At 60.7% G+C, this 17047-nt stretch overlaps 1 protein-coding gene across 1 annotated transcript in view; it reads right to left on the bottom strand.

Moving 5' to 3' along the window:
* Positions 1-4626: 4626 nt before the first annotated feature.
* HCN4 (hyperpolarization activated cyclic nucleotide gated potassium channel 4) overlaps positions 4627-17047 on the bottom strand; it is a 43995-nt gene continuing 31574 nt past the window's right edge. The window contains exons 3-8 of the mRNA XM_069457736.1: positions 12975-13136; positions 10860-11078; positions 7389-7535; positions 7042-7282; positions 6209-6373; positions 4627-6086 (exon numbers count right to left, since the gene is read on the bottom strand). Of these exons, the coding sequence (XP_069313837.1) occupies positions 4627-6086; positions 6209-6373; positions 7042-7282; positions 7389-7535; positions 10860-11078; positions 12975-13136 (2394 nt within the window). The remainder of the gene's footprint in view (positions 6087-6208; positions 6374-7041; positions 7283-7388; positions 7536-10859; positions 11079-12974; positions 13137-17047) is intronic.

The raw sequence follows: 17047 nt of genomic DNA, 5'->3' as shown, positions 1-17047 counted from the left end.
TTCCACCCTCAAGAGAAGGAACAACCAGCAGGGGGCGGGAGTTGGCGAGGCCGTGCTCTGGGGTGCGCTGGGGACGAACGGGGCTGTGGGCAGCCAGAGGAGGACGGAAACGGGGGGGGGAGCCTGAAGTGAGGGGACGTCCCGGAGGCTTTTGCCTTCCCCAGGTGGGGACGCCATGACCTGGGTGACGCTACCCGCGGGACATATGCGTGGAGTGAGAAGACAGGGCGGAGGCCAGAGGCCCGAGGAGCACCAGCACTGGGGAGAAAGCGGAGCCCTTAAAGCTGGGGCTGAACAGACGGGGAGCGGCGAGGGAACAACGGGGACCCACAAGCTGAGGAGGGCCTGGGCGACGGGTCAAATGCTGCTGAGAGGCAGCACGCCGAGGCCTGGGGACTGGGCCCCATGACCCTGGCAGGGCATCCCAGTGGAGCGGAGGCGCAGCCAGACTTTGAGGGAGGGGCAGGAGGAGAGGGCGTTGGGAGGACTCTTGAGAAGTCGGGTTGGGAAGGGACATGGCGTCGAGGGAGGGATTTTATTAAATCTCTTTAAAACTTTCTCTCAGGAACCCCATCCGGTTCAGGCCCACGAAGGCAGAAGGGGTGGCCCTCAAGGCGTTCCCACGGTGCTGGCTGCCATAGTTCAGCAGGTGTCCCTTGGGGCTGAAGCAGAGCGGTGGCAGTCCCAGGTGGGGGTGGGAGGCGCTGTCTGCCCTGGGGGGAGCAGTGTCCTGGCGCTGACACTGCAGAATTGCTGGTGCACGGTGATGAGAGAAAGCAAACTGACATCTAGTCATTTTATTGTTGTTCTCGAATCCTCTACAGACAATGCACCCTTTACTGCCTGCACAGGGCACAGACTGCTCCTACCGCCCACCCTTGCTACGCCACCGAGGGGAAGGGACAGGGTTGAGTGTCCAGAACGTGGTGTGCACCCAGGCTCCTTCCACCCTAGCTGACGGGGCTGGGGCGAGTTCCTGCCCTCTCTGAGCCCCAGTGCCCTCGGCTCACCGTGACTGAAGCTAACTCTTACCTCCTAGGGTGGCTGGGCAGATGACATAACAAGAAAACATCCAGGGCCGGGTACACAGTGGCAGTCACTAAGTGTCCTTTCAGCGTCAGGGAACACAGACGAGAGAGACTGGCATTGCTACCCCCTCAAGGTTTGGTTGGGGCTGTCGTCTGTCGAAAAGTCTTCCCCACAGCCCCGAGGGCCGCCTGGCAGTCTCAGAGCAGCTGTCAGAGCCTGCACCCGCCCCGCGGTCCCCACAGGTCCCCGGAGGAAGCACCACCGCCTGGCCGCAGGGGGCAGTTGTCATGGGGACGCCCGGGCCTGCCGAGCTGCCTCCTTAGCAACGGGACTCCCAGGCCGGTTACCATGGAAACAGCATCCACTGGCAAGCAGTGATGGGGAACGGCCTACGGGTTCCCTGGCCTTTTCTGAGGACTTTCCCCTCCTCGGCAAGACGGCACTCCCCGCGCCGCCAGAAGCCACGAGGACTCCGCTCTCCCAGCCGCCCGTCGCTGACCCTGGAGGGGGCCTCTGAGGACCCGTCAAGGTCCCAGGGTCTGCAGGGACCCCCTGCAGCCAGGGGTGGCGGAGGGGCCATGGGGGGGGTGGCTAGGCCTAGACCCCCACCGAGCCACAGTGGGGAGTCCCTCGGCTTCCCGACGCAGCAAGGTCCCATCCTCAGCCACCCACCTGACACCCTCCCCCCAGCCTGGTCACCATTTGTCCCCAGCTTCTGAGGGCTCACCTGATCAGACTAACATGGCACCTCCCTCTTGGGGATCTAGCTGGATGGAGTTTGGGTGCACATTTACTACCCCCCTCCTCCTTCAAGGAGCACCAAGAAGTGGGTCCCAGGGACCTGGAGCTTGGCAGCTGGGGCAGGAGGGATCGGAGTCAGGGTCTCACACCTCCCTCACCTCTGCCTGTCCCCCTCCACTAGCAGACAAAAGACACACACTCTGCCCCTCCACACTGACTCCCGCCAGCCCATCAGCGCATGCACACCTGTGCCCAGAGCCTCTGCCCTCTCCGCCTCCCTGGCCCCTAGAAGAAGGCGGCATCTGCTGGAATTTTTTTATTTAAATAAAATATACGACACGGTGCATTTACCGGTTTTCTGTTTTAAAAGTGGAAGATTTGAAAATTGCTTGTGGGAGACTGGGGATGGGAGTGCCCACCGACTGGCCCTGGCTCCTCCAGTCTCTGTGGAGCAGCCAGGCTGGGTGCGAGCTCCTATAAAACACGCGTGTGTGTAGGTAGCAAGAGGGTGGTTAGGCCAGACCCTGGCGGCAAGGATCGTCCTCACTCCTCAAGCCCCTGGACCCTCCACCTCCACTCCCGCTGCCTCCGGGACCAGACTGTGGGTTTGGATCAAGCTTCCCGGCACTGCCTTCCTTGCAGGGCAGAGGTGTGTGCAGAACTCAGGTCGAGGCTGTTTAAATCCTTCCAGCTCTGAGACTCCCTGGGCCCAAGGGGGCTTCCCCAGCTCAGTAGAGAACAGGGCCCAGCGGCTTCTGGTCTTTACCTAGGACCCCAGGACCCTTCACCCCTTCTGTCAGATTACTGCCTCCCACTCCCTGCAGCCCACCCCTGGAGAAATCGGCCCCCCCCACAACCCAGGACAGCTCAGAGCAAAACCTGTTCTTGCCAACATTCTGGCTTAGTGCACAGAAGGTTCTGGATGTACAAGGTGGGACCAGCCCTCCTCATTATTTGGGCGTTGCAGCCACACCTGCTCCTGCCCTTGGCTCTGGCGGGATCCTGTAGGGGAGGAAGGCCGTGCTGAGGAGGGAGGCTCCATCCGGAGCCTGCCTATGGCTCCCAGTTGCCTCAGAACCAAGCCAGGTCTACCCCCTTCACCTGTCACCCCAGGCCTCGGATCTCCTCCCAAGGCCACGACTGCACAGCTCCGCATCCCCCACGGTGATCTCCCACAGGACACGCCGTCCCACCCCACTCCCTCCCCCCTGACGCTCTCCGCATCCCAAGGCCTGGCTCAAGCCCACCGCTGGCCACACACCTTCCTCTGGCCCTTGGGGAGGCCCAGCCACCTCCTGAGTCCTGAGATTTTAAGTCTTGGAGCCCTCAGCCAAAGCTCCTGTGCTCTCACCACGGCTGCTGGAGCGATGGGCGGAGCGAGTGAGGGGCAGAAGAAACGTGATTTATTGAGCACCTGCTATGGCATGTGCCAGGCGCTGGGCTGGGCATTTCACATATACCACTTTTCTCATCTGGTCCTCACGGGTCCTTGTGAGGCACTAACATAATCATTCCCAGTTTACAAATGAGGTAACATGCTTAGAAAGGTCAGATAAACTTGCCCCAGATCACACAGCTAAGAAGTGGCAGGGCTGGGATTTGGACTCAAAATCTGGTCTCTTTCCTCTGCACCACACTTGGGGGCCATCTGTTTCAGCCCCTCTAAAAACAGCTTTCTGACGGAAGGAACGTAGGCTCGGGCCTCAGGCAGGCACGGACGCAAAGCTCAGGTCAGTCCCCGCTCTGCCACTCCTAGTTACAGGATTCTGGGAAAATTACCCAAAACTCAGTTTCCTCATCTGTGAAATGGGGAGAACCAAGGTACCTACCTCACGGTCTTTGTGAAACTGAAGGAGTTAATGTGTGTAAAGTGCGAACCAGTGCTTGGCACAGAGCAGACTCAACGAACAGAGGTTCCCCGTGCCCCACCTCACAGGTGGGAAGAGTGAGGGCCACAGAGGGGACGGGCTGAGCTGACGCCCCAGCAGACGAGAGTCTTCTGCTACCATGTGGTGAGAGGTCAGGCTGCGCCTGGATTTGAGACAAGAGATGGGGACAGAGGGGGCCTGCTGCAAGGTCCTGGGGATCCTCTCCCCCGAGGACCAGAGAGAGTGCGTCCCCGGACCGTGCGGTGCCCAGCCTGCGGGCAGAGGCGGGTTGCTATATGTAAGGTGACCTGGGTGTCCTGGCAACATGGGGTTAAACTGGATCGCACACACGTGTGCGCACATGTGAGCGGCTATCTACATGGCTCTACAGAGCGCTACATAGCTATACATATACACATCTTACATACATATACATATACAGAGTCATATACATATCTTGCTACGTTTACAGTAGAAAAAACGCAAGGCCCTCGGCCCTGGCCCGGCTCTCCCCAGGACTCAGGCATCTGAGGCTCCCCAGGAACACACCCCCAGAGCAGCCCTTTCCCCGGGGGAACGACCCCCAGCAGAGTGGGGCTCCAAGTTCACAGCTACGGGGCTGATGCCAGCTGCTGCTCTAAACAAATACAATTGACGTGCCTGCTGTAGGAACCCCAAACACCAGTCACCCCCATCGGCCCCGCCGGAGACCCCACCCGCCTTCCTCTGGCTTTCGCGCTTGGGCTCTGCCTGCTCCCCTCCCGCGCCCTCCCTCCCTCTAGTGCTGAGTATTAAAATAGTCTATAAAAGCGAGTGACCAAAAATCTATAGCTCTAAGAATACCTGGTTATTTTCTGCTGTCTTTTGTTTTTCTGGTGTGTGTGGGTTTTTTAAGGATAATTATTATTGTTATTGGTATATCTCCTAATCACAGTTAAACCTGAAGGAGGCAGGGATGGAGAAGGAGCCAGAAGAGTGAGGGCCCCGCTCATAGGTTGGACGGCAGTTTGGAGCGCACTGGCTCGGACCTGGCCCCAGGTTCCCTCTGGGGTGCAGCAGTCAGAGGGGGCCCCCCAGAAGAGGTGGCTCTTGCCCCAAACAAAGAAAGAGGGGGTGGCAAAGAACCTGAGGATGTCTTCCGAGGCAGAGTGACGTGCTGGCCTGGGACGGCACCATAGGGCCTCCCGGGGGGGCCGAGCCCCCCGCTGCCTGCGCTGCCGCCCCCGGCCCTGGGGAGGAGCGGGAAGGCAGCCACGGACTCCCCAGAGGAGTGTGGGGAGGCTCTGCGGAGAGTCTGCGCCCCGTCCTGGGGCAGGGCTGGCTGAGAGGCTGAGATGAGCTTGAGGTCCTGGGTGAGGCGGCCTGGGGTGAGGGGCGGTGTGCCCCGGCGCTGGGGAACCTGGGGCGGTGGGGGGCTGGACGCGGGCGGCAGGAGCAAGGAGCCGTGGGAGCCAGAGGCCCGGGGTGGGGCACTCGGGAAAGTTCTTGGGGGGCCTGGGCTGTGACCAGGTGGACTGAGACCTCCCCGGGGAGTAAAGGCTCCAGGGGAAGCCCCCCCAGAGGCCCCCGCCACTAAGGACTGCCGCTCAGGCTGCCGTGGGGGCGTCTCTGGCGTACTGGGTGGGCCAGTGGCCAGACCTGGGGACAGTTCCCCAGGAGGCTGGCCCAGCTGCCCAGGGCTGGCCGACGGGGATCTGGAGGAGGGTGGGGGTGGCAGGAAGTGCTCCAGGAGCCCCAGGCCTCCCCGGGCCCCTGGCAGTGGGGGTGGCGGCTGGGCAGCCTGTGGGGAGCGGGCCCCTGGCTGCAGCGGGGTGAGCAGGGGAGAATCAGAGGAGGACAGGGAGCCACCCAGCGCCTTGTGGAAGTGGCCAAACCCAGCTGTGGTGGTGGCAGCTGTGACAGCGGACGGTGTGGGCGCTGGCGGGGAGCCGCAGGCCCCTGCTGGTGGGGAGGAGCTGGACGAGGGCAGGAGCGGGCTCAGTCCGGCGGGTGCGGAGAATCCAGCCAGCTGCTGGATGTGGAAGGAAGATGAAGACGGCGTGTCCACCTGGGAGGGGGTGCTGGCAGGCGAGGTGGAGCCCAGCGCGGAGGGGATCAGGGACTGCAGCCGCTTCAGGTGCCTGGGCGTTTGCCCGGCCCCGAGGTTGCCCAGCCCGGGTCCTGGGGGCGGGCGGAAGATGGCAGCAGGCAGGCGAGGGTGGTGGGTGAGGGCTATGGCCACGGACGTGGTGGCAGCAGCAGCTTGCAAGGGCGCCTGGATCAGCGGGGTCCAGATGACGGGCGTGGGGGTCGGGGTGGCAGAGGCAGCGGCCTGGACGCGGTGGGCACAGTGGGCCATCTCCCGGTCGTGCTGCACAATCTGCTGGATGATCTCGTTCTCCTGGTAGTTGAACACGCCGGAGTTGAGGTCATGCTGGACTTTGTGGAGGAGGATGGAGTTCTTCTTGCCTGGGCCACAGAACGAGAACAGGCGCTCAGGGCAGGGTGGGGATGGGGATGGAGACAGGGAGCAGGCCTGGCTCCGCTCAGGAACCCTGAGCTCCCACCCCCGACCCACCCATCCCCCTCACCGATGCGGTCCAGGCGGTCCAGCGCCACGGTCTCGAAGGCCCTTCGCATCATGGGGTACTCCTCCAGCACCTCGTTGAAGTTGTCCACGCTCAGCGAGTAGAGGCGGCAGTAGGTGTCGGCCCTCACGCTGGCCGTGCGCCGGCCCCGGGTCAGCAGGCAGATCTCTGCCAGGACAGCAGGGCTCAGGGTGAGGCGTGCACAGCCGTCCAGGCCACCAGGGCTGCCCCGCCCCGCCTGTGGGCCCCACTGCCTGGCACAGAAGCCTTGGCAGGCTCATGAGGCCCCACCCACAGGCTGTGACCAAGCTGGATGCCACCCCTCCCCCCGAGATGGGCACCTGACCATCTTCTCTGGGACCATACCCTCTGCGATGGACTGAATGTGCCCCCCAAACCCATGCTGAACCCCTAATCCCAGTGTGATGGCATTGGGAGTGGGACTTAGGGAAGTGCTTAGGTCCCTCATGGCTGGAATTAGTGCCCTGTAAGAAAAGGTGCGAGAGCTCCCTCCCTCTCTGCATGTGAGGACGCAGGGAGAAGGCAGTGACCTGCAACCCGGAAGACAGCCCTCACCAGAACCTGGCATGCACCCTGACCTCAGTCTTCCAGCCTCCAGGTGTGGGAAACAACATTCTGTTGTTTATAAGCCACCAGTCTAGGGTACTTTGTCACAGTAGGCCAAATGGACCAAGACACCCCTACCCTGGGTGCACGGACACCCACCTCCAGGCTGTGGCCGTGAAGGGCCCTCAGTGCCTCTGTCCTCTTGGGTGTCTCTCCAGCCCATTCCCCGGTAGCGGTCCCCTGTCCCCAGGACCCCGTGGCCTCCTCACCTCCAAAGTAGGAGCCGTCGGCCAGCTTGGTCTCCTTGTTGCCCTTGGTGAGCACGCTGACCACGCCGTGCTGGATGAAGTACATCTTCTTGCCGATGGTGCCTTCCCGGATGATGTAGTCCCCGGGCTGGAAGACCTCAAAGCGCAGCTTGGTCAGCATGGATGTCACAAAGTTGGGGTCCGCGTTGGCAAACAGCGGCATGGAGGCCACCAGCTTCCGGCAGTTAAAGTTGATGATCTCCTGCTCCCGGGAGGGGTGGGGTGGAACAAGGAGGAGGAGGTGAGGGCAGCCGGCCGCCAGGGAGGCCCGGCTCCCCCACCCCACGCGGCCTGCCTGCCAAGCTCACCTCCCGCAGCGGCTCGCTCAGCTCGCCAAGGATGCTCTCCTCGTCGAACATCTTGCCCTGGTAGCGGTGCTCGTAGTAGTCGTGGATGCGCTGCCGGGTATCGGGCGGGAGCTTGTGGAAGGACATGTACTGCTCGACCTGCTTGTACTGGGGCCCGGGAGAGAGGGAGGTGCTGTCAGCTCCAGGCACCAGTCACCACCCTACCTTGGCCCTGCTGGTGACCAGAGCCAGGCACTGACCCTGGAGGCTTTCTTGGCCAACCCTGGCCCCTCGAGATTTGAGGTCCTCAGTGTGGGTATGACCCACTGTGCCCCCTAAAATGGTCCTGGCTCCCAGCTGCCTGGAATGGAGGAGGGGCCCATTGGCATCTGCTCCTCACTGTGTTCAGTAAACACTACGGAGATGAGTGGGGGACAACAGGCAGGCCAGGAGGTCCATCAAGTCTCCTCTGGAGGCTGTCTTCTCTATGTCACCCGGGGGACAGAAGGCCTCACTGACTCTGGGAGGGGTGGAGCTGTGTCGTACCAGTAGTGACAGATTGGCACAGCCCGCGGGATGGGGCTGCAGTGGGTCAGAAGGACTGGAGGCGGCAGCAAGGGTGCCTGGCCCATGCCACGGCACACACCCAAATGTGGCTCAGCGGAGCCCCTGAGTCTTTTGTTGAGAGCAACTAGCTCCAGCCCAAGGCAAAGACAGGGCAGACCCATGTGAAGGGCCCTTCAGATAGAGGTTCGGGTACTAGAGATTTGTGAACCTAAGTCCCTGAGGCTCAAACCCACTAAGAAACGATCCTGCCCATCCCGGCAGTGAGGGGTGGACACAGCTTTGACCTTCTGGATTGTGGGTGGACGGTGGGATCCCAAGAGCAGGGCTCGGGACAGGAGGGATGACACGGCAATGACAGACTCTTCCCAGGTGGCCCTGCAGCCCCGGGAGCAGGGCGAGCGGCAGGCCGGCTCTTACACAGCAGGGCCCCAAGAGCAGGGACACAGGGCTGCTGCAGAGAGATGCCAGTGGGCAGCTGAGGGCTGGGGGATGAAGGTTCCTAAAGTTCTTCCAGCCGACCAGGCCTCTGTGTGATCCAAGTTATGCAAGAACAGAGAACAGCCAGAGCTGTGTTCTAGAGAATTCCCCCACACCGAGAACAGGCAGGGTCTGTACGCAAGGTAGGAGTTAAAGGGTTGTTGAAGTGGTCCAGGTGAGAGAAGGCAGTGGGGACAGAGGGGAGGTAAGACATTTAAGGGAGGTCTATGGGTGAACCGGGACAGCTTAGAGAGCTACCAGCCAAAGGATAAAATCTAAAGTCTCAAATGGGAGGTCACAAGCACCTTGACTCTGGCCCTAAAAAAACCTGGATACTTTTTCTAAACTAATCCCTGATCCTGGTCCCAGACTAAACCCAACCTGGCCTCAGACTGAGCCCCAGCCCTGGTCACACACTGAGCCGTGGTGCTGGTCACACACTGAGTGCTGACTCCTCTGGTCACACACTGACCCCTGGCCCCAGCCACACGCTGAGTGCTGACTCTGGTCACAGATGGAGTCCCAGCTCTGGTCACAGGCTGGGTCCTGATGCTGGCCCCAGCCTGATCCTCACCTGGGCCTGGGTTAAGCCCTGACCTTTGCAACCGGGCTCCTCTCCCTCCTCTCCCCGGCCTGCGCGCTCCCAGCCGGAGCCCTGCTCTAACCAGGCCGAGGGCCCCCTCTGCACACCTGTGCTCCTCACGAAGCCTGGCCTAGAATCCTCCACCTTCTCCTTCCTCCACCTCCCCAGAGGGAGCTCTCCCACCATCCCCAGCCCCGCAGGCTCTCCTGAGATCTCCTCCTGGCATCACAGGACCTGAGTAGCTATCATCTGTCAGTCACCCTGCCAGGGCAGGCAGGCAGGCAGTGAACCCATGAACACTGACCCTACTATGTGCCAGACAGTGGGAACACAATGGGGAGCAACATACCTGGGCCTACCGTACTGAGCCAGGGGCTGGATAGGGAAGACGGACATGAAACAAACCGCTACACGTGATTAATTAAGAACTACAGGAGCACAGCGTGTGGGGAAGGAGAATGAGAGGGGGCCATGGGGTCATATGACAGGTGGGGGCCGGCTGGGTCCTCGGAGGCCTCCCAAGGAGGTGTTGGCAAAAAGAAGGGGTAGCTGCAAGCTCACGTGCCAGGGCGGGGCCCAGACCACGGCCCCCCAATGCCAGGCTGGGAACACACGCTTAGGAGTTAGTGTGTATCTCAGCACAGCGTGAAGTCTCTGAAGAGTCTTAGGAGAGGAGTGGTATGATCCGATTTACTGTTTGCAAACGCCTCTCCGACTGCTGTGTGAGGGACGGGGAGGACAGTGGCGGGGTGGCGCCCACTTAGCTAATAACTGCTGAAGAGCCCGCTCTGTGCTGGCACAGCGTGGAGCATCTGGACAGCATCACTCACTGCTCACAGGCCCAGTGGCGTGATGCCGCCTGTCATGCCCACCACACAGACGAGGAAGTGGAGCCAACGCTGTGGAGTGACACGCCCGTGCGCACAGAGCTCGGCAATGGAGAGCCCGGCCACAGCCCTCAGTCGCCGTGGCTGGGAAGCCACTGTGACCCCGGGCAGAGGGGGAGCAGATGCGTAGGGTGGACAGAGGCCAGCTGCTTTGAAGAGAAGGGAGCCGCTGTTTTGACGTCGGCGCTGATGACAGAGGGAGGTCAGGACGGCTGCTGATATCTGGCCTGGGCATCTGGGCCCGCTGGTGTCCCTAACCGGATGGGGGAGAGTGGAGGCCTCGGGGTGGACAGGGCAGTGCAGACTGTCCTCACTTTGGACATGAGGATGTTGAGGCGTCCAGGGAGACAGCAGACAGACAGGGGGCTGCCCACGCAGCTCAGGCCACCGTGCGCGGGTGGGCGCAGAGCAGGGGGCTGGGGGCAAAACGACAGCACCCAGGAAGGCCAGGCAGACAGAGAGTCAAGGAGCTGGGCCCGAGCCACCAGGGACCCCAACATGTGAGGACTGGGAAGAGAAGCCAGCAAAGGAGGGCAGAAGGCCCGGCCAGGGGGTGGCAGGAAAGCTGAGAGTGTGCGGGCATGGACCCAGTGACAAGCCAAGTGCCCACGGGCCGGGCAAGATGAGGACCCAAAGGACCTGCTGGATTCAGCAATACGGAGGGCACAGTTCAGGCACTGTCCCTCCTGAACACCCTCAGTCAGGAGAGACAGGCCCCCAGGGACACCAGGAGGGAGGAACGGTGGGTACAGATAAAAAGATGTTTATAGGTTCTAAGCCAGGGAGTTGAAGCAGTTCTCATCCAAGAGGTGTCCCCTGCTGCCTCCTCTGCCCTCACACTGGGAGTCCCGATCACAGGCCTGGACGCCTGGGGGCCTGGTGGGGGCCCACTGGCCGGCAGACTGAGCTCCCTCTTGGAAGAACCAATGCACAGTCCTCCCGAGAGAGCCCTGGGGGGCCCACGGCTCTCCCACCTACCTTTTCCTGGTACTGGCGCCGGGAGGAGTCCAGGGACTGGATGAGGGCGGTGGCGTGGCCGATGAACATGGCGTAGCAGGTGGCGCCCACGATCATGCTGAGCATGGTGAGCCACACGTCGGACATGCCCACGGGCGCCTGCCGCCCGTACCCGATGCACAGCATGTGGCTCATGGCCTTGAACAGGGCGTAGGAGTACTGCTTGCCCCAGGAGCTGTTCTGTGGACAGACAGACGGGTGGGCGCAATGCACGTGCTTGGGCCGCCGAGATGGGGGGCCCTTCTCACTAGCGCCTAGACAAGTTCCTGCCACCTATCCCCGGCGGCTGAGCCCAGGGCTCCCCAGCCTTTCTGTTTGGCTGAAAGTCTTAAGTGAGGGGCAGCGAGGCATACAGTGGCAACCTGTGGGGAGAGCAAGTTACTTAGGCCTCCTCTTGCAGTGGGGACGGGGGGGGGGGGGGGGGTAGACTGGAAGCCCCAGCAAAGGAAAGCAGGGAGCCTGCGTGAGGCTGAGCCACCCTGCTGTCCCTCCTGTGCTGAAACAGCCCCACCCCCCACCCCTAAACAGCACCAAGTGAAGCCCATTTCCCCACTGACCTCAATTATCAAACCAGATATTCTTCCCCTGGGGGAACAAGCTCTGGCAGATTGAGCCAAAAACACTGTCCTCATTTTGGGTGAGCAGAAGTTAAAGCTGCCAGCTAGCTCACCTCCCGCATGAACCTCCCAGTTCTCCTCCCACCACCCCCAAAGGTGGACTCTCCAGAACACACAATGGGAGGATGGGAGGAGGGAGGCAGGGAGTGAGGCTCTGGGCTATTTTTGTCCCCACAGCCAGTCGGTGCCTCCAGGAAGGCTCAGTGTGGGAACACTGGGCTCAGATGGGCCATCTCTTCAATGTAGTGCACGTGTGGGGTCGTCACCCTCATGCATGGGGGAAACTGCCCCAGCGTCTCTGCTCACAGGGATGCATCAGCAAGAATGCCGAGACCCACGGAGCCCTGCCCAGAGCCCCGAGTGCTTCTGCAGGCGCCAGGCTGTGCCCAGCACCAGCAGGAAGGTACAGGAGCCTGGGAGCTTCGTGCCATGTTCAAGGTAGCCCAGAGGTCCTGGACGGAGCTGAGCTGGTTCCTCGGGTCTGGTGGTTCAGTCCAGACTGGGGTCGGGGGGTCAGTGGGGCCTGGGCTCTCGGCCTTGGGGAACAGGGGCAGCACCCAGCGGCTCCAGTCAGAGCTCCCGCTCTCTCTGGGGCGGAGATTCAGTCCATGTGGCCGATTCATTTATACTTAGCTCATCAAAGGGCTGTTTTGTAAAGGCCTGTTTGATGCTGAAAGATGCCTCCGGGTCTCTCTGGCCTCTTTCAAAGCTGGTTTTTCCTCCCCTGGGACCCTGATTTACCAAACCAAACTGATGGGGAGGGAGAATGGGGGAGCCAGAGAAAGGCTCACAGGTCCAGGGGGTCCCTGTCCACAGGGGTTGGGGAGACTCTGCCCTACGGCTTCCTGGACCCCAAGGCCGACTTCTCCCACCCACTCACAGGGTTGGAGGGGTGGGGAGGCTCCCCACGGCCTGCCCTCCCTGCTCAGGACTGCACCCGTGACCAGGGTGTGTCTGTTGAGGGGACAGCCCAGCTCTGCTGCTGGAGCAGAACGTGGCCAGGTCTGACCTGGAGTCTGGGTGTGCTGCAAACTGTGCCCCCCGCTGGCCCCCCGGGCTTCTGTTTTCTCAGGCTCAGCTTTTCAGGGCTCTGCTTCTAGGGGTAGAGGTAGGGGGGCAGGCCAGCCCAGCTTTGCCACACCGGACACAGGCCCAGGTTGCTCAGGTCTCAGCCGCCCTGGGAGAAATCGGGCCGAATACTGAGGCTCCCCGCTGCAGTGGAGGCTGTGAGAAGGGGGCGGTAGGAGCTCCCAGCCCAGAGCCCTGCGAATGGATTCCTGGAGTGGGTAGAGCCGCGTGCCCTTCAGCGCCGGGCTGGCACCTCAGGGCCCCACGTACTGGAACTCGGGAGCACCACGTTGTAGATCTGCTCTGCCATTCACGCCTCCTCGCCCCGCTACCCTGTCACCTCTGGACAGCTGAGCGACGGCCACAAGAGGGCCAGGCCGGGCGCACTCACCACCATGTTGTTGATGGACACCCAGCAGTCGTCGGGGAAGTCCTGCAGCATGGGCACCAGGAACTGCAGGCAGCCGTCCCAGTGGCACAGCAGCAGCATCATGCCGATGAGGTTCACGATGCGCACCACGGCGCTGGCCAGGTCGTAGGTCATGTGGAAGATCTGCCGGCACAAGCAGGGGATTGGCCCAGACAGGTGAGCGGCCCCCTAGGCTACCCTGTGGCTGCCCGTGGGCACTGCTCTGCGTACAGTGTGCAGAGTGCCTGCTCCGCACGGCGAGGCCTGGCTGGGGTGGGTGGGACGGCATCGGTGCAGGCCCCCGAAGAGGCAGACTGCAGGCGGGGGAATTCTGGGGGACGCCTCCTGGCACCTGTGCAGGTGTCGGGGGGCCTCCCTTGAAGGTCCAGCCATCCAGGATATGTGGGAGGCAGGTGCCAGGAGCCCCACACAGCCCAGAAGTGGGCAGAGAAGCCACGGCATCAGCTCGTCTGGGGCATGAGGGCACCAGGGAGAAAAGCCAGACAGCCTGAGGCTCCTCGGGGAACTGTGGTCTGCAGTCACGCCAGGGGCATCCTGTGTCCCTAAATCTGTCACTAGACTCTCAGGACACACCCAGGGGCAGCCATGGACCTGCTGAGGGAGCAGCACAGGCCCACAGGCTCCAAGTTCACACAGACCTTGATCCAGGCCCGGTTCCTCCCCGGTTCCTAGCTGTGTGTGACCTTGAACCTCTCTGACCATGTTTCCTCATCTGGAAAACGGTAATAAAAATTCTTACCTGAATGGGTTGTCAAAAGGATTAAATTATACATATAAAGTGCTTAGTAATGGGTATAGACATGTTCAGTAAATTGCAAATCATTATTAATTGATAAGTGGTTATTAATAAATAATGCTCATGATTAGTTAATGCGTATTAGTAGTAACGCTGTCCTTTACAGCACCTCAGCCAGCCCACTGCCACCGGCCGGCTCCACTCCTGAGGCTCTGCAGTGCGGCCAGGCAGGGCCAGGGTGGGCACAATCCGGAACCCTGTCCACCCCCCTCCTCTCAAAGCTGCCACGTGGGGGACCCTGTGGAGACAGGGCAGTGGGGGACGGAGAGGTGGAGGCAAGTCTAGAGGAGGCCTCTGGGAGTTCTGGCCTTGCCTCTGGCCTGGGAGACCTTGGGGGGCTGTGTCCCCAGGGACCCACCCCCAGTTCTGATCCCTCCACACTATTCCCAAGACACTCCCTGGCTTAGGGTCAAAATTATGGACTTGTCAGATGCCACAGAGACTTATTCAAGCCCATTTCAGATGAGGAAACTGAGGCCCAAAGAGACAGACCCTAGATATTTCCGCCCCTATCCAGTGGTTTTTGGGCTATAGCCCTGTAGCTGGTGGCAGGATATTCTGATACTAATGGCTTCAGTGACCCCTGAAATGTGAGCTTAGCCTGAGTCTGGGTTTTGAAAACACCAAAGATGAATACTTTTCTCCACAGCTTATAAAGCCCAGAGCCAGGCCCACCTGTGGCCCCCATAGAGGCCAGGACCCTGACCGCTCCAGCTGGAAGGCTCTGGAGTCTTTTCAGGGTGAAATGGACACGGAAAGGTTCACAGAGTCCGGTAGCTCCAGCCTGTCCCATCATTTCCCCACGGCCCCGACGAGGGAGGGGACAACAGTGCCACACCTGAGCATGAGCACAAGAGTCCACAGTCGTCATCTTGTTTAAACTCACAAAAACCCTTTGCTGAAGATACTGTTAATCCATTTTAAACCAAGGCTCAGAGAAGTACAGGAACTTGCCCCAGATCACGGTGGCAGTGGAAGAGCCAGATTTCGGACCCAGGTCTGCCCGATCCCGAGGCCCGTAGCCACCATCCTGGAACATTAGACTGGCCCGTGGGGGAAGAGGGTGTCAGTAGCTCCACTCTGTGGGTAAAACCACCCAAACCCAAAGGGGCCGAGTGACGTGCCCAGGTTCACACAGCGAGCTGCACCCCATGTCTTGCTTTCATGCACACAGTGTGAGGCTGCAGATGAGACGCTGTGTGCCCCGCAGCCTAGCACCACCAGGGCACAGACGCCGGCTCTGGGCTAAGCCACCACATCTCAGCGTGTGCCCTGGCCTGGAAGGAATGGTGGGCAGTGGGACCAGGCAGGTCAGTCTGTGACTGGGCTGGGGCCTATGTCTAGGATGCAGAGCAGACCAAGCATGAAGCTGGTGCCTCTGGCCCATCCCTCCGCTGCTGGCCAGGCTACAGGGCCTGGACTCTGAGCCCGTGAGCCTCTCCCCACGCTCTCTTAGCAGGTCCCTGGGCAACAGAGTCCCCAGTGCTGGTTCTGGGCGAAGATCCCACTTCTGCCTCTTTGACACTTAGGTGGACACAACATCTCTATGACCTTGGGCAAGTCCCTCACCTTTCTAAGTCTTGGATGACTTGGATGCCACCAGCTCCCCTACCCTGGGGGTTTGGGGAAGGCTGTCACATGGCACCAACCACAATCTCAGAGATGGCCATCCCCAACACCTGCCCTCCTCTCCTGCCGCACCTCAGCCCCCCCAACTCAAATGAGCTAGAAATCTGCCCCCCGCTTCCCAGGTTTGCTTGAGAAATTAAGCTGGCTAGGAAAGTGCTCTGGGCCCTGAGACATACACTCGGGTGGGGTCGTTATTAGTAAGCCCCTTCATTTCCAAGCTGCTATGGACTGCGTGTGTGTGTGTGTGTGTGTGTGTGTGTGTATCCCTCCCAAATTCACACGTTGAAGCCCTGATCCCAAATGTGATGCTATTTGGAGATGGGGCCTCTAGGGGGTGATTAGGTCATGAGATCAGAAGCCTCAGGAATGGGATTAGTGCCCTTACGAGAAGAGGCCAGAGAGGGATGCTGCCTCTCTGCCACGTGAGGACACAGGGAGAAGGTGGCCATCTGCAAGTAAGGAAAAGAGCCCTCCCCGGAGCCAACCGTGCTGGCACCCTCCTCTCAGCCTTTCAGCCTCCAGAGTTATGAGAAATAAATGTTAGTTGTGGAAGCCACCCGGTCTATGGCATTTATGTTCTAGCAGCAGCCTGACTGATGAAGACGCCACAGACAGGACAGCGGCTTAGGAATCCCATGGCACCGGCGGCACAGACGGTGTTGGTGCTTGGGAGGGTCGGGGTGGGCAGGACGTGGTCTCCCCACTGCCCTCGGCTGCGGACTCAGCAGGTAAATGGAGGCAGGCCTTCCAGTGTGGGCGAGTCCAGGACAAGGGGTCGAATAGAGTTCCACAAACCACAGGTTTGCATATTTAAAGTTTTAAGTCAAGCTGACAAAACTGTTGAAGAAAATAGATTCCACCCTACCTTGACAGAATAAACCACCATAAAGCCCTGGAGGGCCAGGCTCACGATTGGATCTCTCAGAAAACCACACCAGAGCATGGCCCGCCTCTCGTCTGTTCACTCTGTCCCCCAGCAAGGGACCCCAGCCCACAGCTACACCCCACACAGGCCACCCCGACGAACAGCCACTCATGAGCAGGCCCAGGGATGTGCACAACAGCAGGACAATCCCTTCGGGACGCAGGTCTGGAAGGAGCCCGCACAGGCCTTGGAAGTAGACTGAGTGCTGTCTGGGCTAGGAATGCGGGGTCCCAGGTACCCAGGTCTAGAAAGAGCTGCAAAGAGCCCCCCAGACTCCTCGCTGTGGGGAGAAGAGCCCTTTTGAGTGTGGGCCCAGCTGGGCTCTATTTCCCTAGGTCTTGGGGCAGTAGCCTCAGAGGGACCCAAATGTCTCCTCCATGTCCCGAGGAGGTCAGCCTGTGTCGGTGCCCAAGAGAGCCCCTTCCACGTGGGGGTCAGGGAGAAGAGTCTTGGCCTGCTTGCCCAGAGCTCACAGTCTGGCTGGGGAAGTAAGTGACGGCCAGGGAAGGGACAGGAATATGTGTGTAGAAACCCAGCAACAGAGGACAAGCAGGCACGACAGGGAGCTCAGCAGAGAGGCCAGGCTCCAGACATTGCCGTGGGGCAGAGCCCGAGGCCACAGGCAGCCTCCTGTCTTCTCCTACCCTGGGCTGGTCCAGTGGCAGAAGTTCTGCTAAGGGTGTC

Source organism: Eulemur rufifrons, chromosome 2 (genome assembly GCF_041146395.1).
Source record: "Eulemur rufifrons isolate Redbay chromosome 2, OSU_ERuf_1, whole genome shotgun sequence".
Taxonomy (NCBI): Eukaryota; Metazoa; Chordata; class Mammalia; order Primates; family Lemuridae; genus Eulemur; species Eulemur rufifrons.
The sequence above is the reverse complement of the archived record's forward strand: the minus strand, read 5'-3'. Positions and strand labels throughout refer to the sequence as shown.